Source organism: Penicillium waksmanii (assembly GCF_028829765.1).
Source record: "Penicillium waksmanii strain IBT 27052 chromosome Unknown utg000007l:1.0-4314555.0:1.0-4317578.0, whole genome shotgun sequence".
NCBI classification, from domain to species: domain Eukaryota; kingdom Fungi; phylum Ascomycota; class Eurotiomycetes; order Eurotiales; family Aspergillaceae; genus Penicillium; species Penicillium waksmanii.
The window spans coordinates 3906436-3919995 of record NW_026643253.1 but is presented as its reverse complement, the minus strand read 5'-3'; the positions used below and the strand labels follow the sequence as shown (position 1 = coordinate 3919995).

General features: G+C 49.5%; 5 protein-coding genes across 5 annotated transcripts; 4 read left to right on the top strand and 1 right to left on the bottom strand.

Moving 5' to 3' along the window:
* Positions 1-174: 174 nt before the first annotated feature.
* Positions 175-2425, top strand: N7481_008311 (pantothenate transporter; the record flags this gene model as incomplete). The annotated part of the gene is made up of 9 exons (XM_057267530.1): positions 175-354; positions 497-577; positions 666-1058; positions 1117-1242; positions 1370-1507; positions 1565-1757; positions 1922-2010; positions 2080-2222; positions 2290-2425. 9 exons carry the CDS (start codon positions 175-177, stop codon positions 2423-2425), a joined length of 1479 nt encoding a protein of 492 aa, XP_057121731.1.
* A 1110-nt stretch (positions 2426-3535) lies between these two features.
* On the bottom strand, positions 3536-4319 carry htz1 (histone H2AZ; the record flags this gene model as incomplete). Its single annotated transcript, XM_057267529.1, has 3 exons — positions 3536-3783; positions 3841-3910; positions 4221-4319. 3 exons carry the CDS (start codon positions 4317-4319, stop codon positions 3536-3538), a joined length of 417 nt encoding a protein of 138 aa, XP_057121730.1.
* Positions 4320-5065: 746 nt separating this feature from the next.
* N7481_008309 (PHO88 family protein) lies at positions 5066-5782 on the top strand (the record flags this gene model as incomplete). The annotated part of the gene is made up of 3 exons (XM_057267528.1): positions 5066-5082; positions 5170-5330; positions 5397-5782. 3 exons carry the CDS (start codon positions 5066-5068, stop codon positions 5780-5782), a joined length of 564 nt encoding a protein of 187 aa, XP_057121729.1.
* A 1590-nt stretch (positions 5783-7372) lies between these two features.
* gpdA (glyceraldehyde 3-phosphate dehydrogenase GpdA) lies at positions 7373-8690 on the top strand (the record flags this gene model as incomplete). The annotated part of the gene is made up of 5 exons (XM_057267527.1): positions 7373-7384; positions 7440-7475; positions 7534-7547; positions 7613-7676; positions 7803-8690. The coding sequence occupies 5 exons, from the start codon at positions 7373-7375 to the stop codon at positions 8688-8690; spliced, it is 1014 nt and encodes a 337-aa protein (XP_057121728.1).
* A 1286-nt stretch (positions 8691-9976) lies between these two features.
* Positions 9977-13152, top strand: hdaA (histone deacetylase hdaA; the record flags this gene model as incomplete). Its single annotated transcript, XM_057267526.1, has 15 exons — positions 9977-10583; positions 10649-10937; positions 10993-11006; positions 11047-11203; positions 11267-11379; positions 11439-11601; positions 11675-11832; positions 11882-11993; positions 12054-12101; positions 12155-12218; positions 12273-12365; positions 12431-12516; positions 12579-12673; positions 12743-12849; positions 12916-13152. The coding sequence occupies 15 exons, from the start codon at positions 9977-9979 to the stop codon at positions 13150-13152; spliced, it is 2343 nt and encodes a 780-aa protein (XP_057121727.1).
* Positions 13153-13560: the final 408 nt, after the last annotated feature.

Genomic DNA, 13560 nt, shown 5'->3' with positions numbered 1-13560 from the left:
TGAAGCCGTCAAGTCCCCACTCTTCTATGCACTCCGCATTCTATCAAATGTGCGGGGATATGCTTTTGAACAGCTGACTTGATAACACATGGCAGTATAAAGTACAGATCCCCATCGCTGGGAGCCAATATGCAAGTTTTGGCGAAATTGGGCACAATATCTTGACAGTCCACCATGGCCGAGAAGAATAACGAGACGGGCGATTCTCGTCGCATCTCCGAAGTGAAACAGACTCTTGATCAAGGCCAGGATGACGCGATAGAGATACTCGCCAACGATGGCGATGTCTTTGAGTACGACGATAGCGAAGCGCGAATGGTTCGCTGGAAGTTTGATCTGATTTTGCTCCCCATGGTAAGGCTTGATCCAGCAGGCTCAATGTCCACTTGATTCAGTGGGTGGACACCAGCTCCTGTCGTTTTTCCCATTGATCGCGCGGGATGAATCCCATCGAAAATTACCATTGAGCCTGGCTAATAAATGCTTCGATCTATAGATGGCCATGACTTATATTTTATCCTTCATGGACAAAACTGCCTTATCTGAAGCCTCCATATTTGGCATCCAAGAAAGTAATGTACGTGCATTCAAGAGTATACTCTGAGCTCTATATGATCTGAGATCTCTTGTCGCCTATATTTTTCCTAACGACGATTTACCAACAGCATTTAATCGGACAGCAATATAGCTGGGCCAATTCAATTTTCTACTTCGGCTATCTATTTGCCCAGTACCCAAGTTCAATTTTGATGCAAAAGCTACCTATCGGAAAGTACTTTGGCATTATGATTATCCTTTGGGGTGTGGCAACGACTTGCACCGTCGCGAGCCAGAACTTTGCAGCTCTGGCCGTTTGTCGATTCTTCCTGGGTGCCTTCGAGACATGTATCTCGCCAGTTCTTACGATCCTCGTTGGGCAATACTGGACTCGGAAAGAGCAACCTCTCCGAGCTTCGATTTGGTGGGCCGGTGGAGCTGTCGGCGGATTCATTGCGGATTCCATCACCTATGCTGTCTCTGGGGGTGCACTCAAACATTCGAAATATGAGACATGGCAGGTAAGGCTTCCCGTGGCCCATTTGTGAGAAAAAAAACACCTAAATTGAAGCTGTTTAGATTGTTTTTCTGGTCTTCGGTCCCATCACTATTGCATGGGGATTTTTCCTTTACTTTCTCATGCCGACGTCTCCGATGACGGCATGGTTTCTCACAGAGCGCGAACGAAAGATTAGTGTGATTCGGGTAAGTTTGAATCTTGATAGGCTAAAGAAACCTGGTCACCTATTTGGGAGCCCCGTTGAGGGATCCTCAAGTCATAAAAAGGAGAGCCACATACATGAACATTCACTAACCAACATGGCACTCTTAGGTCGCGCAAAACCACACCGGTATCGAAAACAGACAATATAAGCTGTACCAAGCAAAAGAGGCTCTTCTCGATGTCCAAGTGTGGATGCTATGCGCTCAGGCATTTTTACAGTGTATCCCCGGTGGGGGCCTAACAGCCGTGAGTCTTCTTTTCGCTCCCATAACATTATTGTATTAGCTGACAACGTTGTCACAGTTCTCAAAGCTCATTATTCGGGGCATGGGTTACTCAGATCGCGAGTCTGTTATCATGTCTATGCCCTCCAATGCAGTTCAACTAGCTTCCAACGTAGTAGCCGGTACCGTCTCACAGCTACTACCAAACTCTCGATGCGCAATGATGATCTCAGCAAACGTTATTGTGTTGATAGGAAGTGCTTTGGTCGAGAGTATGTCCTGTTCCAGATGAATTGAAACTAAGGGGGGGATCATTCGCTAACCGCAACCCGTGTTGCTTAACAGCATTACCTGCTTCGAAGGGCCTTGGAGCTTTCTATAGTATGTTTTGATTGCGATAACCTCGAATAATTTCCCGACTAACATCTTCCCCTAGTCACATTTGTCAATACTGTCCCATACATTATGTGTATGAGCTTGATAGCATCGAATATTGGCGGTTTCACCAAGAAAACCACCACCGGGGTAGGTCTACACCAAAACATCCATTCAAAGACCTTCTCATCTTCTTGGGATCTTGCTAATTATATGTAGGTAATGATGTTCATGTCTTACAGCGTGGGTCAGATTGTGGCTCCGCAGTTCTTCCTATCCCGGGAAGCTCCACGGTACCCAACAGGATTCCGCGCATTCTATGTGAGCGTGGCACTGATGATCGTGATTGAAGTTGCCATGATGTAGGTTTCTGCCAAGTAGCTGGCATTGATATAGGGTAATGGAAAGCTAACCAACATGTTGTTGCAGTGTCTATCTCTGGAGACGGAATATCAAGAAAGAACGAGCGGCCACCAGCACTACGAACGAGGCATCGAGGTTTTCCTTTGCAGATTTCCAGGATTTGACTGACAAGGAGCACCCCGATTTTCGATATGTGTTTTGAGAGGCTAGCATAGAGGCCCAGGGGTAAATATCAGGAACAGCGCCTGTATCGATAGTAGACCGCGTGGATATCGCCATACAGGGGCCTGGGGGTTTGAGGTCTGCTCCGCTCATCATTTGCTGAATGGGAGACTCAACTTTTCTTCAAGTTGGAACCCTGGAAGTTAAACTTGAAGGTGCTCATGCAAATTTTCAAAGTATGGTGGTGCATACTAGTAGTAGTTACTAGTAGTATATATTGTACTAAGAGCAACCCGAGTACTACTAGTACTAATATCTTCCAAGGTTGAAATTCCGTCACAGAAAGAAATTGATGTACCATTTCCGTACGCGTAGAAATATACTTAGATACTACTTGATAGCAAAAATATTACTAGCAGTAACTAAAAATCTCTTATCAAAAAGGACGCCAGTGTACTAGTAGTACCCTAAGGGCAGCTGTTCAGGTTGTTTACGGGTTCAAGTTTGTTTATTGTTTATCTCGGCTTGTCCCTGTCGATCCCCCATATGCACGCCAAGACCAGCCCACTTGCGCATGAGGGGGACTGAAATATGATAGCCTGAAGACGTACTACTAGTATCGTAAAAGTAAAGGTCGTACTCCATCTACCACTAGCCCCAGAGAAACTAGCAGGTGGTTTAATTGTAACCAAGATTGAGCTATCAAAAGCAACGCGACAACTTGCGACACGCGATTTCGCCAAGGCAACCGATTATCGCGAAGAATGCGACTGCAAACGCAAATATCCCGACGCGGGATACTTCGGAGTATTTGAGGACAGGACTATCACAGTACGAGTTGAGACGAGTATAGCTCATTGGAACAGTAGTTTAATTCCCAGACTACCAGGATATCCCCCATTTTCCCATTACAGCGCCCGTAAACTCGAAATCAAAATGGAAGCAACAAGCAAGAAAAAAAAATAGTAGAAGAAAAAGCCGGGGAATAGACACAATACATCAAAAGTTGCACGCCGTGAACGAAATCAAAAAAGAAGGGGTGGAGGAGTATAGATGGCGAAGAGAGGAGAGGAGAGGAGAACAGAAGAGACTCCGACCCGTCAATCCCGATCGTAGTACCGGTCACTCATTTTCGAATGATTTCCCCCATTCAAAGCTCAGGCTTGCCCTTCTTCTTTTGCTCCACCTTCAGCAGCAGCGCGCGGTTGATGCGGGGCAGGACACCACCGAAGGCGATGGTTGCGCGGATGAGGGTGTCCAACTCTTCGTCACCACGGATAGCGAGCTGCAGGTGGCGCGGCGTGATACGCTTGACCTTCAGGTCCTTGGCGGCGTTTCCGGCCAATTCCAGAACTTCGGCAGTCAGATACTCGAGGACAGCTGTCACGTAGACGGCGGCTGCGAAAGGGTTAGCTTGGGTGAGGTCTCATCGAAGCAGGGAGGTCGAGAACATACCCTTGGCACCAACGCGCATCTTATTCTGGGTGTTGTTCTTCAAGAAACGCTTGACACGACCACAGGGGAACTAGACGGGAGGGAGAACGAATGTCAGTAACCGGGTAAACATGTTGCAGAGGGACTCTGAAGGCGCGAGCAGAGAGGCTAGGATCGAGAAGGACATGCGACAAGGTGGCACGGGGTTCGAAATCACTCGTATGATGCTGAGCCGACCGGCGAGTGAGGGGGAGCCAGAAACGACGCGTCTTTAACATCGATATTGATCAAGGTGCAGAACCCCCCCTCTACCCTCTTCCCCTCCATCGGCCCCGATCGCACATCCTTTCCACAGGAGAATCGATCTGGTCTGATCTGCCACAATGGGAATAGACACTAACCTGCAAACCAGCCTTAGCGCTGTGAGACTTCTGGGCCTTCCCCGCAGAGTCCTTGGAACCACCCTTTCCACCGATAGACTTTCCCTTTCCGCCAGGCATCTTGAGAGGAATATGATCGCACGAACGCGGGTGTCGCGAGGGTAGAGTATAGCAGGCGATCGAATACGGGAGTGGATGAAGAAGCGATTCAGAAAGCGGGTAGGCACGCGCGTTGTTGATGGATGGAGAAGTCAGAAATGTCCCAGCAAGCCGGTCGCTAAAGACGGCCCGACGCTAATCCGAATGCGGAAATGTCCATCTCAAGGTCGCCCAGGCTCACTTTGTAGTAAGCATAGAGTGGATTGGGAAGACAAGGAGTCATGGTTTCTCGGTAGGTGAGTGTCGTTAATTTTGAGCCTGTTGATATTAGATGGTGAAATGCTTGACAGACAGACTGCCCCGGTACTGTAGAGCTAGTAGCCGGTGCAAGTAACTGTGTGGACATGCTCATCACCATGTTCATTCCGGATGGCTGCAGCTCAGGTGGCTGGCAGTGGCGGGTAAACGTGCTATCATGGCGGATTGCAAGATGCCAGGAATCCACTGCCGAAAGTTTCTTGGCTGAGATGGATCGGTATGGACTGGTTGAGGATTCAATGTGTAATCCGTAGTTCGATGTGTTCGTGGAGGCGGAGGAGGGCCCCATCCTTCCCGGAAGCGACGGCCAACGGTTCTTCCGAGCCGAGCGGCCACCCTGGAGATTCGATTCGAATCTGTTCCTTTCGTGTTTGTCCCCCTCTCCCCAATTCATCTATCTCCCCCGTCCCATTTCGGTTTCAAAGGTCAAAAGGGTTCTTATCGACAATATGGTGTCCCCTCAGATGTGAGTATTATTCTCATCCCACTAGTTGGGATTCTCGCCGATGCCCGATGCCCGATGCCGATGCTGATGCTAATACTACTCGCGCAGTACCAACCTGGCCATCATCCTGGCGATGATGCAGCTGGCCAAGAAGGTCCCCTTCGAGGATCCCCAGGTCCTGATGCTTGTCCGCGCCATGTACATTCTGTCCAATGTGATCATTCTGGGCATCTACCTCTACACTCAAGCGAAGATCAATAGCAAGAAAGGTATGTGGGTCTGTAGTCTTTCCGGCGCGAACCCCGTATACTAACTGCGCGCGTGTGTGTCCATAGACATGACTACTCTCAAGTACGTTGAGCCTGCCGCCATGGGCAGCGGCGAGGAGGCCAAGCCCGTCACCACCACCAACATGGACTACGACAAGGGTCAGCTCCGTCAGGCGCTGCGCAGCCAGCTGATGGGCGTCGGCATGATGGGTGTGATGCACCTGTACATGAAGTACACCAACCCCCTCCTCATCCAGTCGATCATCCCCCTGAAGGGCGCCTTCGAGTCCAACCTGGTCAAGATCCACCTCTTCGGCAAGCCCGCGACCGGCGACCTCGCCCGTCCCTTCAAGAGCGGTGGCGGCTTCATGTCCCAGGGTGCCCCCAAGAGCGACAAGGCCTCGATCGAAGAAGCGGAGAAGAACTACCGCGGTGGTGTCAAGGAGGAGTAAACAAAGGTGTTGCCCTGATAATTACTTTGTGCAATCCGATACGCATTGCTTGACTCAGGGGTTTGGCTCTGCGAACATAGACCGATGGGCATAATGATTCCATGGAATAAACCTGAGCCGGGCATCCGATGCCAGTATTAGATTCTTCGTTGTATTATAGTCATGTCCATTTGATGGATTCCCTATTAGTATTACTATTATTATTACCTATCAGTATGGCCTATTGTCCATGTGGTCTCAGAGTATGGTGTTCTGCCGGTATGCCAGTAGTTTGGTGTGGTGTTGTTGTGCCGTCTACCCGCTTCCATCCCCTTCCATGTATGATTTTAATTTGGCCACCAGTGTCATTGTGGCGATGTTAAGCTGACTGATCGGCTTGCAGTTGGGTATATGGAGGTCACGGTATCAACATGAGTTAATTGTGTTCCAATGGTAGTTGGAGAAGGCATATACTCTAATCAGACTGATCAGGCGGACACCTGGGCAGGATTTATAATCCAGACAATGCGACCCCGGCCATGTCCAGGGCTGAAGAAAGAGCATACTATGTAGTAGCTCTTGAGCTACTCCGTAAAAGGACTAAAGCCAGACAATGGGAATCGTGGGTCAAGTGCAGACCGGTGAATGTATCAGGCGCGGGCCACCTGGTTGTTTTATACCGCAGTGCCAGAAGGGGGAGGCTCCATGCCGAATTGGTCCACCGCAGAAACGCCCGTCCATTTAGAGTCTAGTTGGTAGAGTATACAATGTACTGTCTTGTACGGAAGAGATAAAAATAAATAATATAACAATATTTATCAGGATAATTATAATCGAATAATATCACCCCAACAGTATTGAATAGTACTGAGCTATGAGTCTAGATGTACCTCGCCATACAAATTAGTACCAGAAGGTACTTCAAGGTACTTTGTCAGTCATGATGCCACGACTGCCCCGACTGCCCCTCCACTTCTCCCCTCCACCTCAACCCCTCCATGCCCCTCCATCTCCATTACCCAACGTCTACCCTTACTCCAACCCCTCTCGGCACACCTACAGGTCCGAATTATCGTAGAGACCGTGATAGTTCCCCTTCTCCCCGATGGCAAAGTGTTTTGCAGCGTCATCTCCGAGGCAATTCGTAGTCTGGATTCGGGACCGGGCCCAATCTCGGCCACCTCATTGGTAGAACGGGAGCTACCGAGGGGCAGAGTAGGCGCAGATATCGTGACTCTTCCTGCTTTGCCCGGTGTATGAAACCGGAAAGGAGGGTCCCTGCTAGAACCGGGCGGCAACAGTCGGGAAACATTCGATCTGGGGGGAGTGTCCACTTGGAGAGTTACGGTGGTTACGTTGGTTGCTCGGTGTAGACTGTAGGGGTGATCGCCTCTTTGCGTCAGCCATCCGGATTTGATTGATTTTATTATTACTACTCCTCCTTCCCCCTCCTCCTTCTTCTTCTCTTCTCCTTCTTTTCTTTCTTCCCTCATCCACTCTCCTCTTTCAATCACTCCCCCAAAAGGTATGTTCCCATCTATCATCCCCATCCCCATCCTTGTCTCTCCATTTCCTCTTGCTCACAGCTTCTCAGTTTAAACTACCGCAATCATGGTCCCCAAGGTATGCCCGGCTTGATCATCATCACCCATCGCCATTATAACTCACCCTTCTCCAGGTTGGTATCAACGGATTTGGCCGTATCGGCCGCATTGTAAGTTCTTCCTTCTTCAATTTCATCTACATCAGAGCTCCAAGCTAACCCCTCGCAGGTCTTCCGCAATGCGTGAGTAGTGCCCCTCTATCCCCCCACATCGCGTGGCACAACCTCCCATTCTAACTGTTTCACAGCATCAACCACGGTGGTGTTGACGTTGTCGCCGTTAACGACCCCTTCATTGAGGTCCACTACGCTGTAAGCTTGATCTCCTGATTTTTTTGGTGGCGGGGTCGCATTGGGTCTGCCTCAGCCCACTTGTGCCCCGCCCCGCAGCAAGCTCCTTTTTCCACGCAATGCTAACTGCCCACCTTTCCCTTCTAGGCCTACATGCTCAAGTATGACAGCACCCACGGCCAGTTCAAGGGCACCATTGAGATCGATGGCACCAACGGCCTGATTGTCAACGGCAAGAAGATCCGCTTCTACGCCGAGCGTGACCCCGCTTCCATCCCCTGGGCTGAGACCGGCGCCGCCTACGTCGTCGAGTCCACCGGTGTCTTCACCACCACCGACAAGGCCTCCGCTCACTTGAAGGGCGGTGCCAAGAAGGTCATCATCTCCGCCCCCTCGGCCGATGCCCCTATGTTCGTCATGGGTGTCAACAACGACTCCTACAAGACCGACGTCAACGTCCTCTCCAACGCTTCTTGCACCACCAACTGCCTGGCTCCCCTCGCCAAGGTCATCAACGACAAGTTCGGTCTCGTTGAGGGTCTCATGACCACCATCCACTCCTACACCGCTACCCAGAAGACCGTTGACGGTCCCTCCGCTAAGGACTGGCGTGGTGGCCGCACTGCGGCCCAGAACATCATCCCCTCCTCCACCGGTGCCGCCAAGGCTGTCGGCAAGGTCATCCCCGCCCTGAACGGCAAGCTGACCGGTATGGCCATGCGTGTCCCCACCGCCAACGTCTCCGTTGTCGACCTGACCTGCCGTATCGAGAAGGCCGCCACCTACGAGGAGATCAAGGCCACCATCAAGGCCGCCTCCGAGGGCGAGCTCAAGGGCATCCTCGGCTACACCGAGGACGAGATTGTCTCCACCGACCTGAACGGTGACGATCACTCCTCCATCTTCGATGCCAAGGCCGGTATTGCTCTGAACCCCAACTTCATCAAGCTGGTCTCCTGGTACGACAACGAGTGGGGTTACTCCCACCGTGTCGTTGACCTGATTGCCTACATCGCCAAGGTCGATGGCCAGTAGGAATCAGGACGGCGTCCTGGGGCCAGGAGTCTTCTCTAAAGGATGAATTCTGTTATGTGAACCCAAATGGGGATTGCTGATGGGCTCGCCCTGTAGAAAAAATCCGATAACGTCAATTTAATGAAACCAAATACAATTCTTCATGTTTATGATTATCCACCGAGTTGAATCCACACGTAGGGTAGATTGTGACGGTGTAGCAATTGAGATGGTACTACTTGTATCCTCCAAGTTCAAGTTTCAAGGCTGATAGCCAATCTGGGCAGTGGTAGTGGCATTATGTAGTCGAAAATCTGCCCAGGCGTATAATCAATCCAATTGGTTACCCGGGATACGAGTACGAATATAACCTTAACAAACATTGTCTCCTACAGAATCCCTCTTATCAGCTGTTTTCTGGGGCCAATGGATCGCCCACCTGGGCACCTGGGCATGGTGACACCATGCGCTGCCACATAACGCTGGCGTATTCCTACACCGCTGAAAGATATATCCAATCCGCAGAATCACCCTTTATAATATTCCTCCCTAGCTTATGTTAAGAGTCCAACTCTTCCACAACTTGAAGTGCCTAGCCTTAATGTTCTTTTATACCGGGTCCTTTTCTTTCCAGTTAGACAATAGGATTTCTTTAGTGCACGACCTTGTTGAGACAACTCCGAAGAAACCCCTCTATACGGTGGAAATTGCTGAGTCATTCAGTAACCCCTCTAAAAAGCACCACGCCAAAGAGAAGGCGGCCACATAGAGCGGTGAACCTAGAAATGCATGGCAGAATGAACCACCGGCCCAAAGGGGATCCAACATGCGCATCGATCCAATCCCCCATCCTCTCAGTGCCAGAGCTTCCTCGCTACAGAGACGTATTTCTCTCCCTACTACTCCTTGTCTGTTGACAGAGTGACAATATCAGTCTCTAACCTTGCTTGAATTCTTGTTCTATCGTCGGCATCACCGGGCCGAATTTCCTTTGTACCAGGAGTACAATCGTGATTCTATACGTCCGCGGTTCCACATCGAGCATCTACGGCGTTCAAGCTCTAGTCTGTGGGAGCAAAGAACACAAAGCCAGAAAAGCTTCTTCCTTGCTGATTTGAACTTTTGTTTGCAAGCTTTGTCTTTGCAATCATCATATTCCAAGCACCTACCAAGGTAGGTATCAGTGCATGCGATTATCCAAGCCCGGCCTGAGCTATCTGGTCATGAGATACTAGCCAGCGGGAATCAAGTCCATTGAAAACGGGCTGGTAGTGTTGCGCTAGAGAATTGTCTGAACATGGAACAAGATGATGATATTATCATGGGGGGAGTCTCGACGACTCCCTTCATTGCCCTCCAATTCATCTCTGGCCCAACAACCTGGCTCTACTTCCGGCACCACTGCAGACCCCGCTCTTGCACCTTCGTTCTTTCCAGGAATTCAGAATGAATCTCCCTCTCCTGGTGCTGGAACGATGCATTCCCAAGAGAACCCCGCCCACACGAGCGCTGGACTTCCCGAGCATCTCGTGAAACAAAGTGATTCTGAGACAACCTCCGCCGAATATCTCAAGCGAGATAGTCTTGTTGAGTCTAATTCAGACTGGTCTGAGGAGGAGGTTACAAGCAGGCCTGGCCTCCCACTTGCTTCCTTAGCTACGGGTCTCTGCTACGACATTCGCATGCGCTACCATTGTGAAGTCCAGCCTACAAATGATGTCCACCCAGAAGACCCTCGTCGAATCTACTATATTTACAAAGAACTCTGCAAGTCCGGTCTGGTCGATGATCCTGACTCTTGTCGTCCCTTGGCTCCTATCCCTCTGCAGCGCATTGATGCTCGCGAGGCTACTGAGGAGGAGATTGTCAGCATCCACTCCGCCGCACACTTTTCCTTTGTGCGATCTACTCAGGGTATGCTTTTGAGCCTCACACCAACCCTCCCTTTCTTGATCCGTAAACCTAACACACCAAACTAGATATGGGCCAGGCCGAGCTTCTGCACCTGGAACAAACTCGAGACTCCATCTACTTCAACAACCTAACCTTTCAGGCAGCTATTTTGTCCGCAGGGGGTGCGATTGAGACCTGCTTAGCAGTTGCGCAGCGAAAGGTGAAGAACGCGATTGCAGTTATTCGTCCGCCCGGTCATCATGCAGAGCATAATACAGCCATGGGATTCTGCCTCTTTAACAATGTGCCGATTGCGGCCCGTGTCTGTCAGAAAAGGCTCGGTGATCAATGCCGAAAGATCATGATTTTGGATTGGTATGCTTCTGGTTGTATCGTTTTTGAAGTTTAATTATTGACCTGGACCTCGTAGGGATGTTCACCACGGTATATTTGATACCTCTAACCACTCTACTTGATTATGCAGGCACTTATGAATCTACAGGAAATGGCGTTCAAAAGGCATTCTACGATGATCCCAATGTGCTCTACGTTTCAATCCACGTCCATCAGGATGGAAAATTCTATCCTGGGGGCCCCAAGGGAGACTGGGATCATTGTGGTGAGGGGGCTGGTGAAGGCAGGTGAGTTCACCCCCAATTGCCTCAAATATTCTCAGCACAGCTTTCTCTAATGAAAACTCATAGAAACATCAACATCCCTTGGCCCGATCAAGGAATGGGCGATGGCGACTACATGTTTGCCTTCCAGCAGGTTGTGATGCCCATTGCCCAGGAGTTTGACCCAGACCTGGTTATCAGTATGTCATTGATCCTTCTGCTGTCACTTGAGCAAAAAAATAATCTAACATCCATATAGTCTCAGCTGGCTTTGATGCTGCTGCTGGCGATGTTCTGGGTGGCTGCTTCGTCTCGCCTGCCTGCTATGGCCAGATGACCCATATGTTGATGAATCTCGCCAACGGAAAACTGGCGGTCTGTTTGGAGGTCAGTAATTCAGTCGTCTACACGTCAACTCTTTGGTATTAATGAAATCACAACCAGGGGGGGATACAATTTCCGATCCATTTCAAAGTCTGCATTGGCTGTGACTAGGGTTTTGATGGGCGAACCGCCAGATCGCCTAACCGGGACTCAACCCTCCGAAAGCGCGATCAAAACCGTCAGACAGGTGATGTCGATTCAAGCGCCTTATTGGCGTTGCATGTTCCCTAAGCCAACTAAACATGCGGCATGGGGAGAGCGTCTTCACGGTATGTATCAGACCCGAGCATTGCCAATCATGCCTAATAAATGATATAGACATCCTCCGGAGCTATCAAGCCAACAAGCTTTATGAAAGCTTTAAGATGACTCCGCTTTACGTCTACCGAACCGCCATCTCGCAGTCATTCAAAAATCAGGTTATCGCAAGGTCAGTCTCCTGAGTGGCTCGATTAAATTAAATATGCTCAATATCTAACATTTGTCGAAGTCCCAATTATCATAATGCAGTACCACTTGTTGTGATATTTCACGATCCGTAAGTCATCTCGGTCCTCAGTTCTCCACCACGCCAGACTCACAATCCCACAGACCCGAGATTATGGGACAAGTTCATCCAATCACCAACAAACTCGACGCACACAATGTTTGGGTCGTAAGTACCTGGAAAATGTGGAGCCGGTCAGGCCTACGCTAACGAACAGTCAAGGCTGATGTCCAAAAGGATTATGTGAAATGGATTCTGAACAAAGGGTACGCCGTGATCGACGTCAATATTCCCAAACACATCACTCAAGAGCCGGTAAGGCCCTACTATTACCCTCCAGACCCCTGGCATACGCCAAACTCAAGATTTATCAAATTTAGGCGACCGGCAGATACGAGGATGAAGATGAGAACCGCCCTACAGCCACCGAGGAGTTGGCGAGCTACCTGTGGGACAACTACATCCAGTAAGGATGCGCAAAGCGTGCCTTCGGGCTGTTATTTGACTTTTAGGCTAAATATTTGACAGGCCACATTCCACCGATGAGCGCGAAATTCGCGAAATTATCTTCCTTGGCATCGGCAATGCATTCTACGGCGTCGCCAACTTGTTGATCAATCGAGGTATGCTTCACACTAACCACAATCGTGCCAAGTTTATTACCAACCGGACGATCTCTGACTCAAATTTAGAAAACCTCTACAAGAAAGTCAGCGGCATTGTTTCTTTCGTAGCGGAGAACCCTGTCCGGGCGGTCGCCTCACCAACCCAGGTGTGGTTGTCAAAATGGTATCGAGAGGTAAGCGGTCCAATTATTGTCTATGCCTTTTTACTATACCTCTTGATGCTTATATTGAAATAACAGAACTCACTGGTCTTTGTTGCACCCACACACGGTGTTTGGGGCAACCCAGACCGCAAACCATCCAAGCGGTACGGCACACTACGCAAATCCGACAGCACACATCTAAGCGAGATGCTCTCCGATCACAAGGAGGAGGTGTTCAAGTTTATCACGGACCGAACGGAACAGACAGATGACGAGGCGACAGAAGATGAAAAGGAAGATCAAGTGGGGGAGGGCGAACAGATGAAGGAATAGATAGGCGCCCAGTCATCTCATGGATACCGGCCCGATCTTTCTTGAATCCAGTGTCTTGGTTCTATCTTTACTACTATCTATTCAAAGTTATGATTCAAGAGTGATGGTCTAATAGTCGCCTTATTCCTGAATCTCTTGTCTCACTTATCAAAACCTCCTCTATCCCATATTATTTCATATTGGTTAGTTCAATCGGCTTAGCCCGTAAACGAAGATATATTTAAAAGAAATAAAAACCAAAAAAATAATAAATAGACGAGTTTCGCATAGTCCTTTACGATTAAAGCCTAATGCATTACCTCTATAAAGTACCCTAATTGGAATCTTCCCGTGATTCAAGTTCGATGGTGGGCCTGACGATTGCTCTTTCCACGACACTCAGGCTGTTTGCCCATGGCTCTTTCTTTG